The sequence below is a fragment of the Peromyscus leucopus genome, chromosome 22 (assembly GCF_004664715.2).
Source record: "Peromyscus leucopus breed LL Stock chromosome 22, UCI_PerLeu_2.1, whole genome shotgun sequence".
Lineage (NCBI taxonomy): Eukaryota > Metazoa > Chordata > Mammalia > Rodentia > Cricetidae > Peromyscus > Peromyscus leucopus.
Window position 1 is genome coordinate 2,765,905 of NC_051081.1, and position 20,886 is coordinate 2,786,790.

The window sequence follows — 20,886 nt, forward strand, 5'->3', positions numbered from 1 at the left end:
CTGACCACAGTCCTCAGCCAGCCTGGCCTGCTGTGTACATGTTGGGGTCAGGAGGCATTGGTGCTTCTCAGTGTGACACCCCAGCCTACTGACCTCAACACCAGTCGGCCCATGCCTCAAGGCATCTGCTGGTCCAGAACCACTCACAGCCAGGGCCTCATGAATGTCTCCTGAACCCCAGAACGTACCTCAGTTTCCCAGGGGATAGTTTAAACACTCATAGATCTGCCTTAGTGGCTGGAATGGAGCAAATTGAGGGCAGCTAGAGCCTGTGGGCAGTCTGGCTGCTTTGTGGGCACAGGTCACCATGTGTCTGCAGCTGTCACCCCTTATCGTGTGTGCCGTGCCTCTCAGTGAAGGCCGTAGGCTTCCTCGACACGCCCGTCACTCAAGTCCCAGGGCACCTGCTTTCATCTCAGAAGAATTTGTGTCATTCACATACCAACACTTGACTTCTAAAAAACGGCAGAATGATACCCAGTTCAGCCATGTGCTGGTCCCACTGGGGTGTGCTTGAGGGGGCAGCAGGAGCCCTTCTAGAGCAGACTGGCCTGGGCCAGAACTTTGAGGAGGTCGGGGGGAGCCCTGGTGTGGAGGAGTCCTAGCCTCTCCTTCCTGAGCCCCCGTAGCCAGGCCTGCTCCCTGGGACATGCCATTCGTCTCATGGCACAAGACTGGCATCCTGAGTACAGGTCCCATCTAGTGACTCTGATCATAACGATGGTCTCCAAGAAGCCTCCCACCTCTTCCTCCATCTGCCTCGTCAGCAAGCCCCTCACACATCCTCCAGTGCAGCCTTAATGCCAGCTCAAAACAAGGCCAGGGGCCAGGATGGGCAGACACGGCCTTCAAGGAGATTCCAAAGCCACCACAGCTGGCCCAGGATGCTGCAGGGGAATGCAGGACACCAGGCAGCAGCAGAAGGAAGGAAGGAAGGAAGGAAGGAAGGAAGGAAAAGGAAGAAGGAAGGAAGGAAGGAAGGAAGGAAGGAAGGAAGGAAGGAAGGAAGGAAGGTGCTGAAAGCTGAACAGAGGTAGAGGAAGGAGTCCAGCCTCCAGTGAGTTCTCAGAGAAGCAGACAGTGGCTGTGTGCAGCCTGGTCCTGGGGAGGGTGATGGCCACCCATGAGGTAGAACACACCCAGGGGTCCCTCACCCGGCCTCAGTAGGCAGTCCCCAGAGCTTCCAGAGAGAACCTGGCGTGAGGCTAAAGGCTGCAGAGCAAGGATCCCCCCCAGGGTCCCCCAGCCTGACCGCCTGCCAGACTCGGGAAAGACAGCTTCAGCCCTGCAGCTCCACAGGGCACTTCTTTCTGAGGAAGCTGCTGCAGGCCTACGGAGGCTCACCTTGCCAGAGCCATGACGACGTATGCCACCTAGAACAGGCAGGGTGCCAGGGTCACCACCGTGGAGCCAGTGACAAGCTACTTAGGGGTTTAGAGGGGGCCCAGAGCATCTGGACATGCCAAGAAGTATTAGTCATCAAATAGAAGAAGGTTGAAGCAGACCCCAAGAGTCGGGCTGCCCCAGCTCAGGGTCACCAGATGGGAGAGAACACGGGCTGCCTAAAGGGAAGCTGTTGCAGAAGGGTGGCCGTGTCTGTGTGTATTAGGCCTGGTGGGGTGGGCGGCAGAGGAAGAGATAGAGGTCAGGCCTTGTCTCTGGGAGGGGTGTCAGTGTGGGCTGTGACAGTTGGCACAAGGCTGGGTCCCAGCTCGTTGTCATAATACAGCATGGCTATTCTTTGGCATACAGTGGCTCTCCCTGCTCTGGATGGGTGCAGCATACACTCCTGAGTCCTGAGTCCCTTATTTTCTGGTGTGGGGCACAGGTGGGCTATGGTCCCGTTTCCTGGAGCCTTGAGCACTGTGACTGTGGGAACAGGCAGGCTGCTGTGCTCAGTTGTAAATAATGTGGTGTGAGACCTTGAGTGTCCCAGTCAGCTGTGCAAGGGCCGGGCGGACCCCTGGGGTGGCTTCCAGGACCAGCTCACAGTGGGGTCAGGGCCACTCAGGAAGCTGTGGCCCAGTGAGTTGGTGGCAGGCTGTGATTGCTGTCTGGAGCTGGGAGCCACCAGGAGCAGCCCTGGACCCTGGGGGCAACAGTTAGGGTCTGAGCCGCCATGCTTCCTCCCTGACTCGGTGTTTCCAAGTCACCCCTTTGCTGGGGCTGCCCACCCAGAGCAGAAGGGGTGGAGTGTCCCCAACCTCCCTTCTCTCTCCCGTCAGTGCCTCCTGCCCCTCACTCCTGCCTGTCCCCAGCCCGTCCTTCCGCAGCCACCTTATACGCACACCTCGCCTCTGCCTGTGTCCTCCTCGGAATGCCACCTGCTTGCCTGCTGGTCATCTCTGTGGGGCTTGCACATTCATTGAGGGGTCCTGCCCTGGTCAGGGTGTTTCAGGAGTGAGGGAAAGGAGGGCAGGCCGTGGTCAGAACCTTAGAGGCCACCACCCAGAGCTGGGCATTCCCAGCTCTCTGGGCCACTGAGGGGCTGTGATGGCTAAGGGCTACTGGGCTAGGGACCCTAGGGACACAGATCTGCAGGAAGACGGTCACCCTTGTCAGTCAAAGCAGCTTTAGGTGCTAGTGGGGGAGGTCCTGCCTCTGCCCCTACTGCACATGCTCACCCCACCCCCTCATGCAGTGGAGCCGGTTTGTGGTACCAGGGGCCATCCCTGGTGTCATTAGGGTGGCACGTGCCTGTGCTCAGGCTGGGCGTGGGGCCTAAGAGCCCCATGTGAAGGGCTGTAGAGAGGACCCCAGAGCCAGAGGAAAACCCTGAAATTTACATTCTAGACAAATTAGTGTGAAGGAGAACAGACCCTGGAGAAAGGCTGAGGAGGAGAGGAGGCCGAGTCTAGAGAGGAGGCGGGAGCCGACCAGGAGGCCAGGGCCAGCGTAAGTGATCTCCCTCGAGTCCACAGCGTCCTGCCCATCCCGTGCCACCATCTCCTGCTTCACCCCAGCCCTGCTCCTCCCTGGCCCTCCTCCCTGCCCATCCTGGACTACCTCAGTCTCCTCCCTTTCCCCTCCTGCCTGACCAGTGCCCTCCTCTAGGTCGCACCGGAGACGGAGCCAGCCCAAGAAGTGCAAGCCTGAAGACTCCAAGTCTCCTGGGGAGGCGGCGGCTGGGGTGGCTGGTCTGGACGAGGCTGGGGGCTGTTCCCGGGAGGAGGCCACACCGGAGGACGAGGATGAGGATGAGGAACTGCTGCCCTCGCAGAGCCACGAGGCCGGGCCATGCATGGAAGGTCAGTGCCCGCAGCGTGGGCTTGGGTCCCTTGGGTCCTGCTTTGCTATCTTGCTCCTGCTGGCCTGGCCGCGCCATGGCCCAGAGTGGTAGCGGGGCTGTGCAGGCGCCTGTGCACGGGACGTGAGCTGCAGTCTGGCCCTGAGCGTCCCAGCCCTCCCACCTGCGCTGTGTGCCTCACTCCTGCCGCTGGCCTCCACTCAGTTCAGCCTTGCCCCTGACGAAGGGAAGGGCTTCCCTCTGTAGCCTTTCTGGCAGGGGTGTGAGGCCAGGGACGGGTGTGTATCAACACAGCGTCTCAGATTCCCACTGGCTGCTGGGGAGAGTTATAGAGACCTGTCCACAGCACGCCATGACACGGTCTTCCAGCCCAGAAAGGCCAAACAAGGGAAAGCAGGGTGGTCACAATGTAATGTGACCACAGACTGACCCCTGGGGCCGCGGGCAGAGACTCAGGACCTGCAGGCACTGTGGATGAGCAAGGGCACTAGTGGACAGCAGCTCCCACCCAGCCAAAAAGAACCAGTCAGAACCAGCCACACTGCAAATTAAGGCTGACAGGAAGAAGCTGATGGCCACAGATCCAGGGGCTCCAAGCTAGATGCCTGATCACGGTTGGGGCGAGGTGTGGGGTGCCTGCTGGCATGCACAAGGCCTTGCTCTGCCCTGCACTGGGAGTGACGGCGATAGCAAGCTACTGCAGAAGCGGGGGACGCCAGGGGGCTGCAGGAGTGGAGACCCTGGGATATCCCTGTGTCCTTCTGGATTGTCTGTGCTCGTCACGGCCACATGTGTTCCTCAGGAGCTGAGGGCTGGAGTGATGAAGCCACAAGACGTAGGCAGTGTGTTGAGGGTCTAGCCTGGGCTCCCTGCTTCCACCTTCCACTGTATATGAGTCCCTGTAGCCATGCAACTGGTTATGGGACCTTGGCACCTTAAAGTGTGTGTCTGTTCCCTGTGGATCTGGTGTCAGGTGCCCCCCAATTCCTGAGTCTGATGTGAGGGAGAGGGTGGTCCCCTTGACTCACCTAGCAGAGTGGCATCCCCATCTCTTTGCTTCTCATCCTGCTTCCTCTGAGGATCCTGTGGTGACCTCAGAGTCCTTGGCTTTAGCCTATCTAAGGAGTCCGTCCCTTCAGCTATGGGAGGTGACGTGGCCTTGGCCCCAGGGCAGGGTGTGACTGTCTTGGGGGGCTTTCACTACCACTGACTTCAGGGTTCTCCTTGACCTTAAGTCACCGTAAAGTAGAAGCAGTGTCTGTCCTGTGGAACACGTGGATGATAGTCAGCACGTCCAACTGGCATCTGAATGCCAGGGCATCCCAGCAGAGACTGGGTCCACCAAGGATGGTGACAGGCAGCAGACGTGGCGTGCCATCCTTCTGATGCACTGGAGACCCAGCAAAGTGCGAGCTGTCATCCGGGTTAGTGAGCCTTGGCCTTGAGGCTGTGAGGGTGTGGCACACAGAGGTGGCCGACTCCAGATGCCTGACTCCAGTGTGCTTCCTGCCCGTCCTCTCCCATCAGCAGCCTGGCCGGACGGGACAGGTGCCAGGTTACCCACAAGCCACTCAGCCCAGGGCTCCTAAAACACAAGTTGCACTCAGGCCACTCACAGCAGGATATAGTCCCCTAATACCCTTAGGTGACATCTTAACCCCTGGATGTCAGGGTACAAGTGACCAGGCCCTGATCATTCTGTCCCCGCCATCTGTCCCTGGTTAAGTGATGTGCTGTACAGCCATCGTGGCACCAAACTAAAGTACCACCAGCGACACGTCCCATCGGCCCCTCTTCTTCATGTCCCTGTCAGGAAAACTGTCTCCAGCACTCATCCCAGAGGCTACCACATGGGAGGTCCTCAGGCCCCTCTGCAGCTGGGTCCCTCTTTGGTAGTGGTGTGATCTGTTATCCGCACTAACTGTACAGGTCTGCTCCTCCCCAGACCTGCGCTGGCCTACAGGACCCACAGCTTGGGACAGCTGGGTGTCTTCACAGCCACTTCTGAGAGCCCAGCTCCCCTATTCCAAAAGGCTCCTGCTTCCTTCCTTCTCTCCTCTTCTCCTTTCTTTCTTTCTTTCTTTCTCTCTCTCGTTCTTTCTTTCTTTCTTTCTTTTTCTTTCTTTCTTTCTTTCTTTCTTTCTTTCTTTCTTTCCTTCCTTCCTTCCTTCCTTCCTTCCTTCCTTCCTTCCTTCCTTCCTTCCTTCCTTCCTTCCTTCCTTCCTTCCTTCCTTCCTGTCTTTCTTTCTTTCTTCCCTTTATTTTTTTTAAGACAGAAAATTATGAGCCCAGGCTAGCCCTTGTACACCTCCCCCACATCCTGAATGCTGGGATGGCAGGCTGCAGCTCTATATCACCTCAGGATTGCCTTTTTCTGTTTTGTTTTGTTTTGTTTTGTTTTCGAGACAGGGTTTCTCTGTAGCTTTGGAGCCTGTCATGGAACTCACTCTGTAGACCAGGCTGGCCTCGAACTCACAGAATTCTGTCTCTGCCTCTCGAATGCTGGAATTAAAGGCGTGTGCCATCACTGCCCGGCTCAGGAATCTCTTTTAGTGCAGTGGCCCAGTGTTGAGCACTTTTGGAAGGTTGAACTTGCCCAAGCTTTGGGGATACTGAGTCCCCAGCCAGCTGTGATCTCCTCGCCACAGACCGTAGTCTCCTGCTTCTGTCTGCTTCCACTTGCTTCTAAATGATGCTTTCTTTCCCCAGAGGATGGCAGAGGCAAGCCCCGGCCAACCAAGGCCCGGAGCAAGAAGAAGACCCCCAGCCCCCTGTCACCCCTGTTGCCGCCTGCCCCACCAACCCTGTTACCCACTGAGGAGGGCCTGAGGCCACCACCCCCACCTAAGTCTCCGGTTCCAACCATGGGCCCCATGGCCGCAGAGGGAGGTCTTCCACCAGCACCCCTCAATGTGGTGCCTCCTGGGGCACCGGGTGAGGAAGCAGAGGTGCGGCCGAGGCCCATCATCCCCATGCTGTATGTGCTTCCCCGCACCAACACCACTGATGGGGACCGGGAGCGCACTGCCCACCCACAGCTGGCACCCATGGAGCTGGGACTGGAAGACGAAGGCCAGGCCCAAGCCGGCAGTGCGCAGGTGGGTGATTCATGGTCACCAGGTGCATTTGTGGCTCTGCCCACAGCTGTGTGTAGCATCTGGATGCCAGGGTAGCAACTGGAGTCAGTGTGTGTGTTGTGGATGACACTGGATGTGAGTGCAGTGTGCACACTGTGGGTGACAGATGTGGACGTGAGTACATGTGCGCACGCTGTGGGTGACAGGAGTGGATGTGAGTGCAGTGTGCACGCTGTGGGTGACAGATGTGGACGTGAGTGCGTGTGCATGCTGTGGGTGACAGGAGTGGACGTGAGTGCGCGTGTGCATGCTGTGAGTGATAGGAGTGGATGTGAGTGCTCGTGTGCGTGCTGTGGGTGACTTGTGGATGTGAGTTCGCGTGTGCGTGCTGTGGGTGACAGATATGGACGTGAGTGCGCGTGTGCACACTGTGGGTGACAGGAGTGGATGTGAGTGCGCGTGTGCACGCTGTGGGTGACAGATGTGGACGTGAGTGCGCGTGTGCACGCTGTGGGTGACAGATGTGAATGTGAGTGCAGTGTGCACACTGTGGGTGACAGATGTGGACGTGAGTGCGTGTGCGTGCTGTGGGTGACAGGGTCCAGCATTCATAGTACTGTGTCTTTCAGGCCCCGTCCTCCTTCTCCAAGCTGAAGGTGGAAATCAAAAAGAGCCGTCGTCACCCCCTGGGTCGGCCACCCACACGGTCCCCACTGTCTGTGGTCAAGCAGGAGGCTTCCAGTGATGAAGGTGAGCAGGGCCCCGGCCCCCATGCTACTTTCCTGCACTGGCATGGGGCCCAGGCCAGCCCTCCACAGGTGCCGTGTCCACCCATCCGCTCCCTTGGGTCAGGTCCTCCAACACTGTGGCACCCTCGTCACCACGCTGCGGGAAACTCACCGCAGAATTCTCTGCTCCTTCACATCTGCAGAGACCCAGCTGCCCACCTCCCATGCCTTTAACCACCCCAGTTTTTTGCTGCCTGCAGGGGCTCCACCACACCCCACCATCCACCCAGTGCTTCATGTGACCAGTGAGGGCCGAGATCACAAGATCCATTGATAGTTCCACTCCCCGGCCAAGCAGTGGGCTGCAGCGTGCAGCGTCTCGGTGGGAAGATGGAGGGAGCCAGGGCCTGTGACAGGTGGCTGAGGCCTGGTGGCAGTGCGCACGTGCAGGCTGTGGTGCAGAGGACGCGGCAGGCTGTGCAGAGACCAGTGCAGGCTGTGGTGACAGAGGACCCAGCGTGCAGGCTGTGGTGACAGAGGACCCAGCGTGCAGGCTGTGGTCGGGGCCATGGCAATGGTCTGTGGCAGCCCCTCAGTTCTGCACAGGAGCTTCATCAGCGCTCGCAGAACTAGGCGTCTAGGGTTTGTCCCCTGGGTGGCCCAGATGCCAGCTTAGGGTGTGGCTGTGGATGGATGGTGGGGCTGGTGAGTGCAGGCGGCAGCCCCACGGGGCCTCCCCACCGCTGGTTGAGCCTTGGGTGCAGAGTCTGTGCTGGCTGCAGGGCAGGTGGAGCAGGCCTGTGTGCAGGCGGGTGGGTTTCAGCTCCTCCTTAGCTGGTAGCGGAGTCTGAGAGCTGGCAGTTCTTCCACCCCGTGCCTTACTGTGCTCACAGGGTGGCTCTGCAATCACCCAGGACCCCAAAACCTCACCACAGGAGTGACAGGAATCTGGGGAACAGTTGAGACCAAGCCCCAGGCTCTTGCCTCCCCCTGAGCTCTCCCCAGAAGGCGCTCTGGGGAGTCCTGGGCTGCAGGGTTCCCCAGCTCCTTACCCTGAGTGTCTCTTGGCAGCTGGCAGGGCCCAAACACAGCACAGCCCCTGGCTGTGTGAGGCTTCCCCAGGCTGAGCAGGCTGGGTACTGGGCAGGGGGTCCCGACTCTGAGGAGTTCTAGGGCTGGAAGGTGTATGGTGATGAGGATGGAGTGCGTTCTGCCTGTCCCCCCTCTGTCCTCTCGCCCATCTGGGGCCATGCTGCTGACAGGGGGGCCATGCTGCTGACAGGGGGGGCCATGCTGCTGACAGGGGGGCCATGCTGCTGACGGGGGGGCCATGCTGCTGACGGGGGGGCCATGCTGCTGACGGGGGGGCCATGCTGCTGACGGGGGGGCCATGCTGCTGACGGGGGGGCCATGCTGCTGACAGGGGGCCATGCTGCTGACGGGGGGCCATGCTGCTGACAGGGGGCCATGCTGCTGCACAGGTGGCCATGCTGCTGACAGGGGGGCCATGCTGCTGACAGGGGGGCCATGCTGCTGCACAGGTGGCCATGCTGCTGACAGGGGGGCCATGCTGCTGACAGGGGGGCCATGCTGCTGACAGGGGGGCCATGCTGTTGACAGGGGGGCCATGCTGCTGCACAGGGGGGCCATGCTGCACACGGGGGGGCCAGGCCTCAGCAGGCTTGTGGCTGAGGCTCCCGGGCAGGTGGGCAGCACTGTGCCCCGCTTCACAGACAGGAGCCTGTGGCTGAGGGTGGCATGTTTGGTCCAGGCCTTAGGTCAGCTCTGAGGAGGCCCATGGAGGGAAACCAGTCCCTTCCTCCATGCTAGGAATGCAGCCCACCAAGTCCCAGCCAGGGCCGTGCAGACGGGGGCCGCAGTGGGGTGTGCGCGGGGGTGCTGCCGCAGTGGGGTGCTGCCGCCGCGGGGTGCTGCCGCGGGGCCTTGTTTTCCAACTCAAGCCCCCCATCCATCACAGAAGCCTTCCTGTTCTCAGGAGAGGACGATGTGAGTGACCCCGAAGCCTTGAAGTCCCTGCTGTCGCTGCAGTGGAAGAACAAGGCGGCCAGTTTCCAAGCTGAGAGGAAGTTCAATGCGGCAGCTGCCCTCCATGAGCCCTACTGCGCCGTCTGTACGCTCTTCTACCCCTACAGACAGGTGAGCTGGGCCTCCCATACTGATGCTGTGGCTGCTGTCTCGTCTGTCCCACTCAGTCCCATTGCAGCCCTAGCCCCAGGGGAGAGAGCTGTGAACACCCCAGACTGTGAGGATAGGTGAGGGGGGGCTGCAGCAGGCCTCCTGTGGCCCTGAGCTGGTTATGGGACTCTCTGTGACCTCCTGATGGCCATACCTCTCCAGTCAGTACAGACAGAGCGGGAGATCCCGGCCACTCCAGGGGACAGCACTGTCCAGCCACCCTCGAAAAGTGGCCAGAGGACACGACCACTGATCCCTGAGATGTGCTTCACTTCGAGTGGGGAGAACACGGAGCCACTGCCTGCCAATTCCTATGTCGGCGAGGATGGCACCAGCCCTCTCATTTCCTGTGCCCACTGCTGCCTGCAGGTCCACGCCAGTGAGTGTTGCACAGCATCTGGGCATGAGGGGCTCTGGGGACAGGAGGGCACTGTGCAGGGTTCTGGACCAGGAGGCTACGCTATACAGGTGTGGGGGGCTGCAGGTGTGGGGGGCTGCAGGTGTGAGGGCTGCAGGTGTGGGGGGTGCAGGTGTGAGGGTGCAGGTGTGGGGGGGCAGGTGTGGGGGTGAGGTGGGGGGCTGAGGTGGGGGGGGGTGGGGGGGGGGGGGGGGGCTGCAGGTGTGGGGGGCTGCAGGTGTGGGGGCTGCAGGTGTGGGGGGTGACAGATTTGGTCTGATCCAAGCACTCCGCTGCCTTCCAGGTTGCTACGGTGTCCGGCCTGAGCTGGCCAAGGAGGGCTGGACATGCTCCCGGTGTGCGGCCCATGCCTGGACTGCGGTAACTCACCTGTGCTGGGTGGCATCTAAAGCCTGGGAGGTCCTAGGCCTCCATGGGCCAGTGGTCTTGATCTTAGCTGTGCTGAGGCTGGGGCTTGACACTCACTATCCCAAGGGTGTCCCTTGGGTGGGGTGGCGCACAGTGGAGGTGGCCACACTTCACCCTGTTGCTCTGTCCCCCAGGAATGCTGTCTGTGCAACCTCCGCGGGGGAGCGCTGCAGACGACCACGGAGCACAGGTGTGTGCCCTGCCCTGCCCTGTGCGACTCTCGGCCCCCCCACCCCACCCCCCACCCCCCGTCTCCCTGCCCAGCTTCTCTGGAGGCTGCTGGAGAGAGACAGGGTACCCTGACAGTGTCCTGAATACCCACAAGCCTCAGCTGCCCCACCCCCACCCCCAGCCTGGCTGGCCCTCGGAACTATCAGCAGTGCACTTGTGACCCTGCCCTGACCTCTCAGGTGGATTCACGTGATCTGCGCCATTGCAGTCCCCGAGGTACGGTTCCTGAACGTGATTGAGCGCAACCCTGTGGACGTCAGTGCCATCCCTGAGCAGCGGTGGAAACTGGTAGGTCCCCGAGGCTGCGGCCACCAACCGTAGCCCCAGCCCAGCCCAGGACTGCCATTTCTCCAGCCCCGAAGCCCTGCAGCAGGGCCGGGAGCTCTGAGTGTGCAGGGCACCGGCCCCAGGTGCAGCCCCGCAGCCCTGGTGCAAGTGTCCCAGCTCGCTCCAGACACTTCCAGGTCCTGTTAGTGCCTGAGCTCAGCATGCTCGTGCTGCATGGGAGCCATCCCTCCAGAGCATGCAGCCGCTGCAGCCTTCCCACCGCCCAGCCTGCCCCTCCGTGGTGCCTGCTTTCTCCGACTGGGGGAAGAGGAGCCTTGTCTGTGCTGGACTCCTAACTCCTCAGAGTGACATCCCCAGCTCCATCTTCCTGCACTGTGTCACAGACACAGCAGTGTGCCCTGTGTGTGTGCACACGTGTGCGGGCACCTGTGCAGCCAGAGGACAACCACAGGTGTGAGTCCTTGCCCTCCGTCCTGCTTGAGGTGGGGTCTTTCCGTGTGGACGGACGCCCAGCTACCTGGCCGCTCAGCTCCCACAGGTTCCCCAGCTCTGCCCCCCGTCACCCATGGCAGCTCTGGGCTTTAGACACACCGAGTCCGGCTTCGCCTGGTTCTGAAGGTTCAAACCCGTGGCCTTAGAGCTGACAAGTGCTTTCCCGCTGAGCCGGCTCTCCAGCCCCCCCCCCTTCCTGTACATGGCTGAGTGGTCAGGCTCACCTGCCCGCCTCTGCATCTTAGAGACCGTGATGCTGATGCTGGTGCCTCGGTCAGACCCAGGATACGTTCTTGTCTCTGCATGCATGCCAAGCACACTGGGTTGTCACACAGTTGTGAAACTGAGAAATTCTTCTGGGGTCTCCATCCCCGCCCTCGGCATGCAGCCCTCCTCCACCGTCGGGGCGCAGGGAGACGGTGCATCCTGAGCCTCTGCACAGCCCCTCTCCACGTCTCAGGGTCCCCTCGTGGCCGCACACAGGGCACCTGCTTGGATCCAGCTCCTTTGAGAACTGTTGGCCCCTGCTTGACCCATTTCCAGCTGGGTCACCGAGCATCTGATGAAGGCACTCCATGTTGTACACGCTGGGGCTCCTGGGAGCATTGCCTCTTCTGGCTCGTTAATGAACACACACACCCCTGTAGCAGGCTTGTGAGGGAGGCCAGAGGTCCACGTTTGCTTGCCCACGTACAGTGTACCTCTAGAGTGGACTGCCAAGGCCATCTGGAGAGCATCGGTGTCCCCAGGCCTGTCTTGTGGCAACCCCCCGCCCCAGCGTCCTCTCGTGCCCCTGGGTGTGGGCTGAGTGGGGCCGGGACGCAGGTGGCTACCTGAGGCCTGTGCTGCAGCGAGTGGGCGCCTAACCTGTGTCCAAGGCCTGGGGCAGGGGGCTTCCTGCATCTGGAAGTCAGGATGAGGGAATGGAGATGGCTCAGCTGGGACCCTGGGATAGCCTCTGCTCGGGGCACTTAGCACCACACTAGTGCGGACGGAGGCCAGGCCCTCAGTTAGGGGCGTGGACAGCGTCCTGTGCTTGGTCTGCTGCCCGCACACATGGTGGAGGCTGCTGCGGAGCCCTGTAGGGACTGGGCTGCCTCACAGCCAGAGCCTGGGCTCCCCGTGGCCGGTGACAGGGCCGCAAGTCCAGGGGTCTGGCACCATGTTCCAGCCAAGTGCAGGCCAGCTGAGCGGGCCCAGTGGATGGCCTCAGAGAGCCTTTCCGAAGCAGGGGCTGACAGCTGGGTGCCTTTTAATGAGAGCATTATGGCTCAGGTGGATGGCATGCTGACTACAAATCCTTCATGTGGCCTCAGCATCCTGGGTCCTTACAATTTAAAACCCCGATGACCCTGCACTAGGACACACACACACAAACACCCAGCTCTGGGCTACAGGGAGGAGGCCTGAGAAGAGGTGATTTGGGTTCAGATACCATCCAGCCCCAGGCCTGGCCTGTGGTTGTCCCCGACTCCCACCTGTACTGGAAGGTTCCTCCCTGTCCTTGCTGGTAACCCTGCACCCCATCCTCTGCAGAAGTGTGTGTACTGCCGCAAGCGCATGAAGAAGGTGTCCGGCGCCTGCATCCAGTGCTCCTACGAGCACTGCTCCACATCCTTCCACGTGACCTGCGCACATGCAGCTGGTGTCCTCATGGAGCCCGACGACTGGCCCTACGTAGTGTCCATCACCTGCCTCAAGCACAGAGCAGGTGGCCCTGGGGTGAGTGCTGAGGCCAGATTCCCGTCTACATGAGGGGCCCCGCCCATGTGGGCTAGCCCTGCCCACCTGGCCTCGCCCACTTGGTCAAAACCCCGCCCACACATGCCATTCCCCCCCTCCCCCCAGGGTCAGCTCCTGCGCACTGTGTCCCTGGGCCAGGTCGTCATCACCAAGAACAGGAACGGGCTCTACTACCGCTGTCGCGTCATTGGCAGTACCGCGCAGACCTTCTACGAGGTCAACTTCGATGACGGCTCCTACAGCGACAACCTGTATCCAGAGAGCATCACTGTGAGGGGCGGGGCGGGGCGGGGCGGGGCGGGCATCCCTGGCCAGCCGGCCCGCGGGACCTCACTTTCTGCTTCCTGCAGAGCAGAGACTGCTTGCGGCTGGGGCCGCCTCCTGAGGGCGAGCTGGTGGAGCTGCGGTGGACAGACGGCAACCTGTATAGAGCCAGGTTCATCTCCGCGGCCACCAGCCTCATCTACCAGGTGAGCAGCCTCCCAGCGGCCCTCCGGCGACACTCACTCTGCCAGCCTGCCCCATGTCAGTGCTCACACAGGCTGCCTGTGCCGTGGAGGCCAGGGCTGGGGACGCCCGCACCGGGGTGGGGCTTGGGGAACTACCCACAGAGCAGCCTGGGGGGGAGCTGCCAGCCTGGACTGTGCAGCAACACCTGTCTCAAAGCAACAACAGGAAGCGCAGAGCCAAACAACCACAGGGAACCCCAACACAGCTGTGCTCCCACCTGGGCAGACAGGACGGGAGGGCACGGGTCCAGCCCAGCCATCCCTTCCCTGGAGACAAGGCAGCTTGGGGACACACACACACACAGCACGCTGTGTGGCCAAGCAAGATGCTGGCACAAAGCGGGAGGCCAGCCAGGTTACCTCACCCTGGAGCCCAACAGCCAGGGGATGGGTATATTCACTTGTCCATCACAGTCCTCTCAAGATAGTTCCAGAAGCCTGTGGGAGCCCATGGAGACAGCCTGCCCTTTGGAGTATCACAGATGGGTGGCAGTGGGCACCTTCCAGAACTCCCTTCCTCCTGGGGAACCTGACTCTCAGTGTGCGGGACTGTCAGAGCCACACTGTGCAGTCCAGCTGCTTCCCGGCAGGCCTCCTGTCCAGGCTCACCCCTGCTCACCACTGCTCACCCCTGCTCCAGTGTCCCCCAAAGGCACCGAGGAGCCTTGGCCTCCACACTTGACTTCACCCAGCCAGGAGGCCAGGCTGGACGTAGGCCACTGGTCACTTGGGCTCCTCACTGCTGTCACCAGGGAAGGTGGCCTGATGCTGGAGCACCCATGGTGTCCACCTCCCAGCCCAGCAGCCTGACCCATCCCTTGGGCATCACTTCTGGAGGAGGGGTCTGTTTGGGGTGGTACGCCAAGCTGCACTCTGAGTTGAGGAAAGCAGGTCCTGAGGACCCTGGGGACCCCCTTAGCCCCCCGTCCAGGACCTGTGCCCCGCCCTCTGCACAGTCAGACCTGGCATCTGGTCCTGGAGGCCACAGTGCTGCTGCCTAGGCACGTCTCACCCATGTCAGCCATCTGCCGCCCAGGGCCTGCTCAGGACCTTGGCAGCCCCGGGCTTGGCCAGCTGTCCACAGCTCTGTGACCCCAGGGTGCCTGAGTCTTTGCCAGCTCTGGGCTCTTGGTGGGTATGGGGCCAGCACCCTGTGGCCCTCCCCATGCTGAGACCCCATGTTGCTGCAGGTGGAGTTTGAGGACGGGTCTCAGCTGACGGTGAAGCGTGGGGACATCTTCACCCTAGAAGAGGAGCTGCCCAAGAGAGTGCGGTCCCGGCTGGTGAGTGTCCTGGGCACCTCCCTCTGGGGCGTGGAAGATGCAGTCCCAGACAGGCTGCCCCCTCCTTCTCCATAAGTGATGCCCGGCACTGACCACAGTTATCAGGTCTCACGACTCTGGACTCTGCTCAGCCAGGGGACAGGTGTCTACTTTGCAGAGTCTGCAGATCTCGGGACAAGTGGGGGCCACACCTTGGGTGTGAGTCAGGGTGCAGCGGCAAGCGTGGTCCTGAGGGGCTTTGCCAGGGCGACAGCCTGACCCATCTCATCTCTGTGGTTGTTTTCTTGTTTTTTGGTTTTTTTTTTTTTTTTTTTTTTTTAATAGCTCTTTGGGGACTCTCCACCCAGCTCCCAAATAAATACACGGAGACTTATTCTTTCTTATGAATGCCTGGCCTTCGCTTGGCTTGTTTCTAGCCACCTTTTCTAACTGAAATTATCCCGTTTCTCTTTACACTTTGCCTCTGGCTTTTTACCTTTCCTTATTCTATGTATCTTTCTTTCCTTCTTACTCCGTGGCTGGCTGGGTGGCTGGGTGGCTGGTGGCTGGGTGGCTGCCCCTGGTGTCCTCCTCTCCTCCTTTTCCCGTTCCTCTCTTAAACCTAGGTTTCTTCTATTTATCCTCTCTGCCTGGCAGCCCCACCTAGTTCTCCCTCCTGCCTAGCTATTGGCCATTCAGCTCTTTAACAGAAAAATCAGGTGTTTTAGGAAAGCAAAGTAACAATGCTTTACTGAATTAAATGTAATATAAAAGAATGCAACACATCTTTGTATCAGTAAACAACATTGCACAGCATCATGAATGCAGCAACCTTACACTGATCTCCACAACAATCTCTGCTGTCTCTAGTCTCTGAGCACGGGCACACCACAGGAGCCCAGCTTCTCTGGAGAGGATGTGAAGGCTGCTAAGCGCCCACGGGTGGCCACCATGCTGGCCACCACCACAGAGGACACAGGGCACAGCCCAGAATACCTGGCCTTCGTGGAGAGCCTGCTGCAGGCACAGGGTCGACCTGGGGCACCCTTCTAGATGCTGCCCACTCCTGTCCCCACCGCGGGACCTACCTGGGCAACAGGACCAGCAGGATCCAACATGGCCGGACTCAGGGAGAGGGGCCAGTGTCCCTGGACTGCAGCGATTCCGTGGGACCCGGCCTGGCTGTGCTTTTCTCCTAAAGGTGCTACGGGGCATCCCAGAGCCTCCTGTGACAGACGCCAGCCAAGGACGCTGGGGCACAGCCCCAGCCCGTTTTCTAGATTTGTGGCTTTAAAAACTGACAGCGGAAACACTCGTTCTCCTCGCAACCAAGATGCGAGGAGAGGAAAGCTTCGTCCTTGTTTGCCGCCTGCAGATGTCATCTGTCTGCTGAGCAGGTGGAGAGGTACTTTTGTACAGGTGTCGCCCTGGAGGATGACAGCCCAGTGCACAGTGACCTGTGTGGTGGCTGCTTGTGTCTTCTGCTTCCTGCTGGGGGAGGTGGGCCCTGCAGGAGCGTGAGTCCCTTCCCTGTCCTGCCCCCCCCCCCCCGCCCCACCATGCAGAGTCCACCTCACTCTGCCTCCACTGCCTGGGATGGCAGGTGTCCCCAGGGGTGAGCCAGACTTCCAAGGTGACTGAGCCCCACAGCTGTGGCCTGGGGTTCCGTGAGCCTTCACCCTTGACGGAGCCTCTGCGGCTGAGGCAGGGGAAGCAGGGGCCACCTTCCCTTGGAGCGGGAGTCAAGAGACAGGGACCCAGACTGCACGGGTGGTGCTGCCTGTGGGTTAGCTCTGTCTCTCTGGAGGCCACTGCCCCCCTAGCGCCTCAGTCCATCCCCAGGATGGACAGCTCATCTGTAAGTGACAGAGGACCGCACAGACAGGCCTGGCCTGGGGACCTGCTGGGGACTTGGAGGGACTGGGCCTCTCCTGAGTGCCCAGTGGCCGCCGTGTCCATGTGTACTTTGAAATTCTATTTATATTGTAAAGAGATAAAAAGGGCCCAAGCTTGGGCCTAGAGGAAGAGGCTGGGCCACAGAGGTCTCGGGCTGCGTCCCTCGTGGGCTCTGCAGAGGCTGCAGAGTCCTGCACACACTCCTCACAGAGGCCTGGGTTTTACTTTGTGCAAAGACAAAACAAAACAACAAACCTCGCACCCCCCCTTTCCTCCCCACCCCAAATGAAGGATGTCGTATTTTTGCCTCAGTCTCAGGCCTCTAGTTCAGTATCAGTTAAAGCCCTTGAGCACCTCCTATTCCCGCCTGGCCATGGCTGTGTCCTCATTTCTGGCCAGGGCCAGATGGGCTCAGGATGGAGGGCTCCTTAACCAGGATGATGGGAACAGCGTGTCCTGGTCTGGATGCAGGGGCTGCCAGGAGGTGGGACGCCATCCGCAAGACATCTCCATCTTACCCCAGTGGCACAGGCCTGAGTCTGTGTCCCCACAGGACGCCAGGGCTCTCTGGCTCCCCTTGCTTGTCAGTAGCCCAGCCCCCGTCTGCCTCCCATGCTAGCTATCGCCACAGATGAGCAAAGGTCCTGGAGTCAAGCAGAGGGAGCCCAGCAAGAGTCACAGAGGGGGAGTGGGGGCAGGGGCCGTGGAGGGCTGTGGGTAGAAGCCTAGAGGGTACCCACAAAGGGATGTCAGCGGCAGGCAGCCAGGTGGGGCAGATGACCCTTGTTTTCCATTCCTCTTTGAAACATAAAAGACTTTGGGACAGGTGAAAGCTCTGGGGAGGAAAGGGGAGGCAGCCTTGGCGGGGACATGGCCAGGATCCTGTGGAGGTAGGGTGCTGTTCCAGGAGGGGACATCTAACTAGCTCTGACCCTGGCTGGCACATCCTACTGAGCTCAGACTGGCCTGCAGCCCTGGGCCAAGTCTGGCCCTAGACCTGTTTTCTTGTCAATAAAGTTTTATTTGCACATGGGCCACTGTGATATTTATTTGCATGTGGCAACCATTGGCCTACCTCAGATTGCTGTGTGATTGCCTGGCCTGGAAAGCTGAACCTAGGTTGGACCTGAGCTACTGACTGTACAGTCCGTGCCCTGGCAGCCATCTCTTCCTGCAGCAGCCAGGGGATGCCCAGGAACACTGAGTCCGTGCCTGGCTTCTTCAGTCAAAGCCCACCGGCCCTGCCCCTGCCCCTCTGTTCCTGTCACTCATAGGCTCTCGGGTTTGGAGAACACTTGATTCCTGCGTGAACCTAGGAGCTCAGGGTGGAGAGATGGTATGGCCTCCATCCTTGTCCCGCCAGTGAGCTCCACAGATGAGTGCAGCCCCCTGGCTCCTAACCCCAGTGGTCACAGCTCAGCCTCGTGGACAACCTGAAAGGCCGTGTCCTCTTCTCCCTCATCAGACACCCCACACTGCTCTGCATCCCTTTGAAAAGCTGGCCATTCAGCCGCCCAGGCCTGTGGAGAAGCATTCTGAGGGCCTGAGTCACAGACCCCAGAGACGTCACCAAAGCAGGCACAAGGGGACTGGACTGCCTCAGGGCCCTGGCAGCCAAGCAGTGGCTTCAAAGGGCTCCTGCCATGACAGATGTCCCCACTGCTGACGCTGAGCAGAGTGGAGAACTCATGTCCATTTTGTCCCCACACAACCCAGCTTTATCCTCAAGAAACGGAACCCAAGCTTTGGCTGCTTAGATGAGTCCTGAGCGTCCACGTTGGCAGCCAGATACATCCCTGTTGCTTCTTCATTTTCTGGGGCTGCTGGGAGTCCGGGCTACAAAGTAGGGATAGTCCTTGCAAGCTGGAAGCTTGAAGACCAAGCCGAGGGCCCACAGGGCTCTGCCCAACCCAAGGCTCCATGGTCCCAGCCTACAGGAATCCTGAATCTCTTGGCTGGTGACATGATTGCTATGCTCCTACTAGCTGGTGTCCCAGTCAAAGTTTCTATTGCTATGATCAAACACCAGAGCCAAAGCAAGTTGGGGGAGGGCAGGGTTAATTCACCTCACACTTCCACACTGCTGTTCATGATCCAGGAACTCAAGCAGGGCAGGAACCTGGAGGCAGGAGCTGATGCAGAGGCCATGGAGGATGCTGTTTACTGTCTTGCTCCCCATGGCTTGCTCAGCCTGCTTATAGAACCCAGGACCAGCAGCCCAGGGATGGCACCACCCACAGTGGGCTGGGGCTCCCCATTAATCACTAATTAAAAAAATGCCCTACAGCCCAGTCTTATGGAGACATTTTCTCAATTTAGGATCCTTGACATGGAATGAGTCAGGACAGCTTTGTTTTTTTATCTGTCTCCCGGAGGTCTCTCATAAAGACGCAGCATAGGTCTGAGATCCTTTCAAACAAACCAGCCCAGCCCCTGAGCCCAGCAGCACCCTCAGCAAACATACCTTCTCCCAGGAAAGCCTCATCCACAGGTAATGGGAGAAAAAAGTAAAATAGATATTAGGCTGGGGGCGTGGTCGGGGTAGAGCCCCGCCTAGAATCCCAGTGAGGGGCTGGGGGCGTGGTCATGGTGGAGCCCCGCCTAGAATCCCCCAGTGAGGGCCTGGGGGCGTGGTCAGGGTGGAGCCCCGCCTAGAATCCCCCAGTGAGGGCTGGGGGGTGGTCAGGGTGGAGACCCGCCAGAATCCCCCAGTGAGGGGCTGGGGGCGTGGTCAGGGTGGAGCCCGCCAGAATCCCCAGTGAGGGGCTGGGGGCGTGGTCAGGGTGGAGCCCCGCCCAGAATCCCCAGTGAGGGGCTGGGGGCGTGGTCAGGGTGGAGCCCCGCCTAGAATCCCCCAGTGAGGGGCTGGGGGCGTGGTCGGGGTGGAGCACCGTGGTCAGGGTGGAGCCCCGCCTAGAATCCCCCAGTGAGGGGCTGGGGGCGTGGTCAGGGTGGAGCCCGCCTAGAATCCCCCGTGAGGGCTGGGGGCGTGGTCAGGGTGGAACTGTCACTCTAGGACATTGGGAAGGCGCAGTGACAGATGGGTTTAGTACTGCACAGCTTCCTGCTGATCTTTGGAGGAAGGAGCAGGCAAACGGCCCCTGGCTGAAGCGGTGCCCACTGCCCGGTTGTGGCCTCTGGATTTTGCATTGCACAGATGGTTTGTGTGCTTGGTTTGTTTGGTTTTGTTTTTATATCTAGTGTTGGACATGGCCGATGTTTTTAGTTCAAACATTACTGAAGCAGGACACCACCCCGGTTCGTACACAGTGCTGGGGACAGAAGTCTGCCTACAGTCCACAGATATAGTTGATTTATTTATTTATTTATTTATTTATTTATTTATTTATTTATTTGTCATTGAGTTTTGTTTTTATTTTGAGACAGGGTTTCTCTGTGCAGCCCTGGCTGTCCTGGAACTCACTCTATAGCCCAGGCTGGCCGCAAACTCACAGAGATCCGCCTGACTCTGCCTCCCGAGTACTGGGATTAAAGGCTTGTGTTGTCACCATTGCCTAGCAGTGTGAGGTTTTGAGTGGCGCCACCACCGCCCTCCAGCCTTCAGTGAACAGTGTTCTGTGGGTCGAGGACACTGAGGCAGGAGGATGAGGCATCATTGCAGCCTCCTGATGGTCTCAGGGCATGGAGGCCTCTGCGCTGTGTGCGTGCGTGCGTGTGTGTGTGTGTGTGGTGGGGGGGTGGGGGTGGTGGTGGTGCGTGCGTGCGTGTGTGTGTGGTGTGTGTGTGTGGAGGACACAGGTCACCACTGGGTGTCTCCCTTGGTTGCTCCCCTCACTGAGCCCAGAGCTGATCCATTCAGCCAGGCGGTCTGGTCAGCGAGCCCAGGAGCCCAGGGTCTGCAGAACTGGAGTTACAGTGCTCAGCACCATGCCAGGCTGCCGTTCCCGTGGGTCGGGTCCTGAGTCCCCAGGCTCCACTCTCCGGTCATGACCTGCGTTTTCTTCACTGTGGAATCTGGGTTTTGGTGAGAAAAGTGGGGTGAGATTTGAGCTCATACAGCAGCGGCCCCTCCTGGTGTCCCCAGCTGTCCCCCCTCTGATCTTCGCAGGATGCCCTGTGGCTCCTAAATCAAGGGTGGACAAGGACTAGTCACGATCAGCAGAAATCCTCGCTGCAGCTTCTGGTTGGCTTCTATGCAGAAGACAGGAAATCACAGTTGCTTCCCAGGCTCCTTGGCCAGGCTCCACGGTCACATGACACAGCTCTGGGGAATGAAGCATAAGTGGCCAGGAAATTCTAGAGATATCTCTGTCTTCTCCCCAAGAACAACAGACGGTCAGGCAGTGCCACCGTTTCTGTCATTCACCAACCTTTCTCCTATATGCAGTGTGGTGTGATGGCTGGAGTCACAGCAGCCATCAACAGTCATG

General features: G+C 59.8%; 1 protein-coding gene across 2 annotated transcripts in view; it reads left to right on the forward strand.

Annotated features, from left to right (window-relative positions):
• The window catches only part of Kdm4b (lysine demethylase 4B), an 87,042-nt gene extending 69,514 nt beyond the window's left edge, over positions 1-17,528 (forward strand). The window contains exons 11-24 of one of the 2 annotated variants that reach the window (XM_028859719.2): positions 2,794-2,895; positions 3,055-3,248; positions 5,957-6,345; positions 6,954-7,074; positions 9,031-9,209; positions 9,411-9,627; positions 9,950-10,026; positions 10,209-10,264; positions 10,485-10,593; positions 12,622-12,807; positions 12,934-13,098; positions 13,179-13,298; positions 14,528-14,620; positions 15,470-17,528. In XM_028859719.2, the coding sequence (XP_028715552.1) occupies positions 2,794-2,895; positions 3,055-3,248; positions 5,957-6,345; positions 6,954-7,074; positions 9,031-9,209; positions 9,411-9,627; positions 9,950-10,026; positions 10,209-10,264; positions 10,485-10,593; positions 12,622-12,807; positions 12,934-13,098; positions 13,179-13,298; positions 14,528-14,620; positions 15,470-15,652 (2,191 nt within the window). In that variant the 3' untranslated portion in view covers positions 15,653-17,528. The remainder of the gene's footprint in view (positions 1-2,793; positions 2,896-3,054; positions 3,249-5,956; positions 6,346-6,953; positions 7,075-9,030; positions 9,210-9,410; positions 9,628-9,949; positions 10,027-10,208; positions 10,265-10,484; positions 10,594-12,621; positions 12,808-12,933; positions 13,099-13,178; positions 13,299-14,527; positions 14,621-15,469) is intronic. The other variant, XM_028859720.2, reaches the window with a different exon arrangement.
• The last annotated feature ends 3,358 nt before the right edge of the window (positions 17,529-20,886 follow it).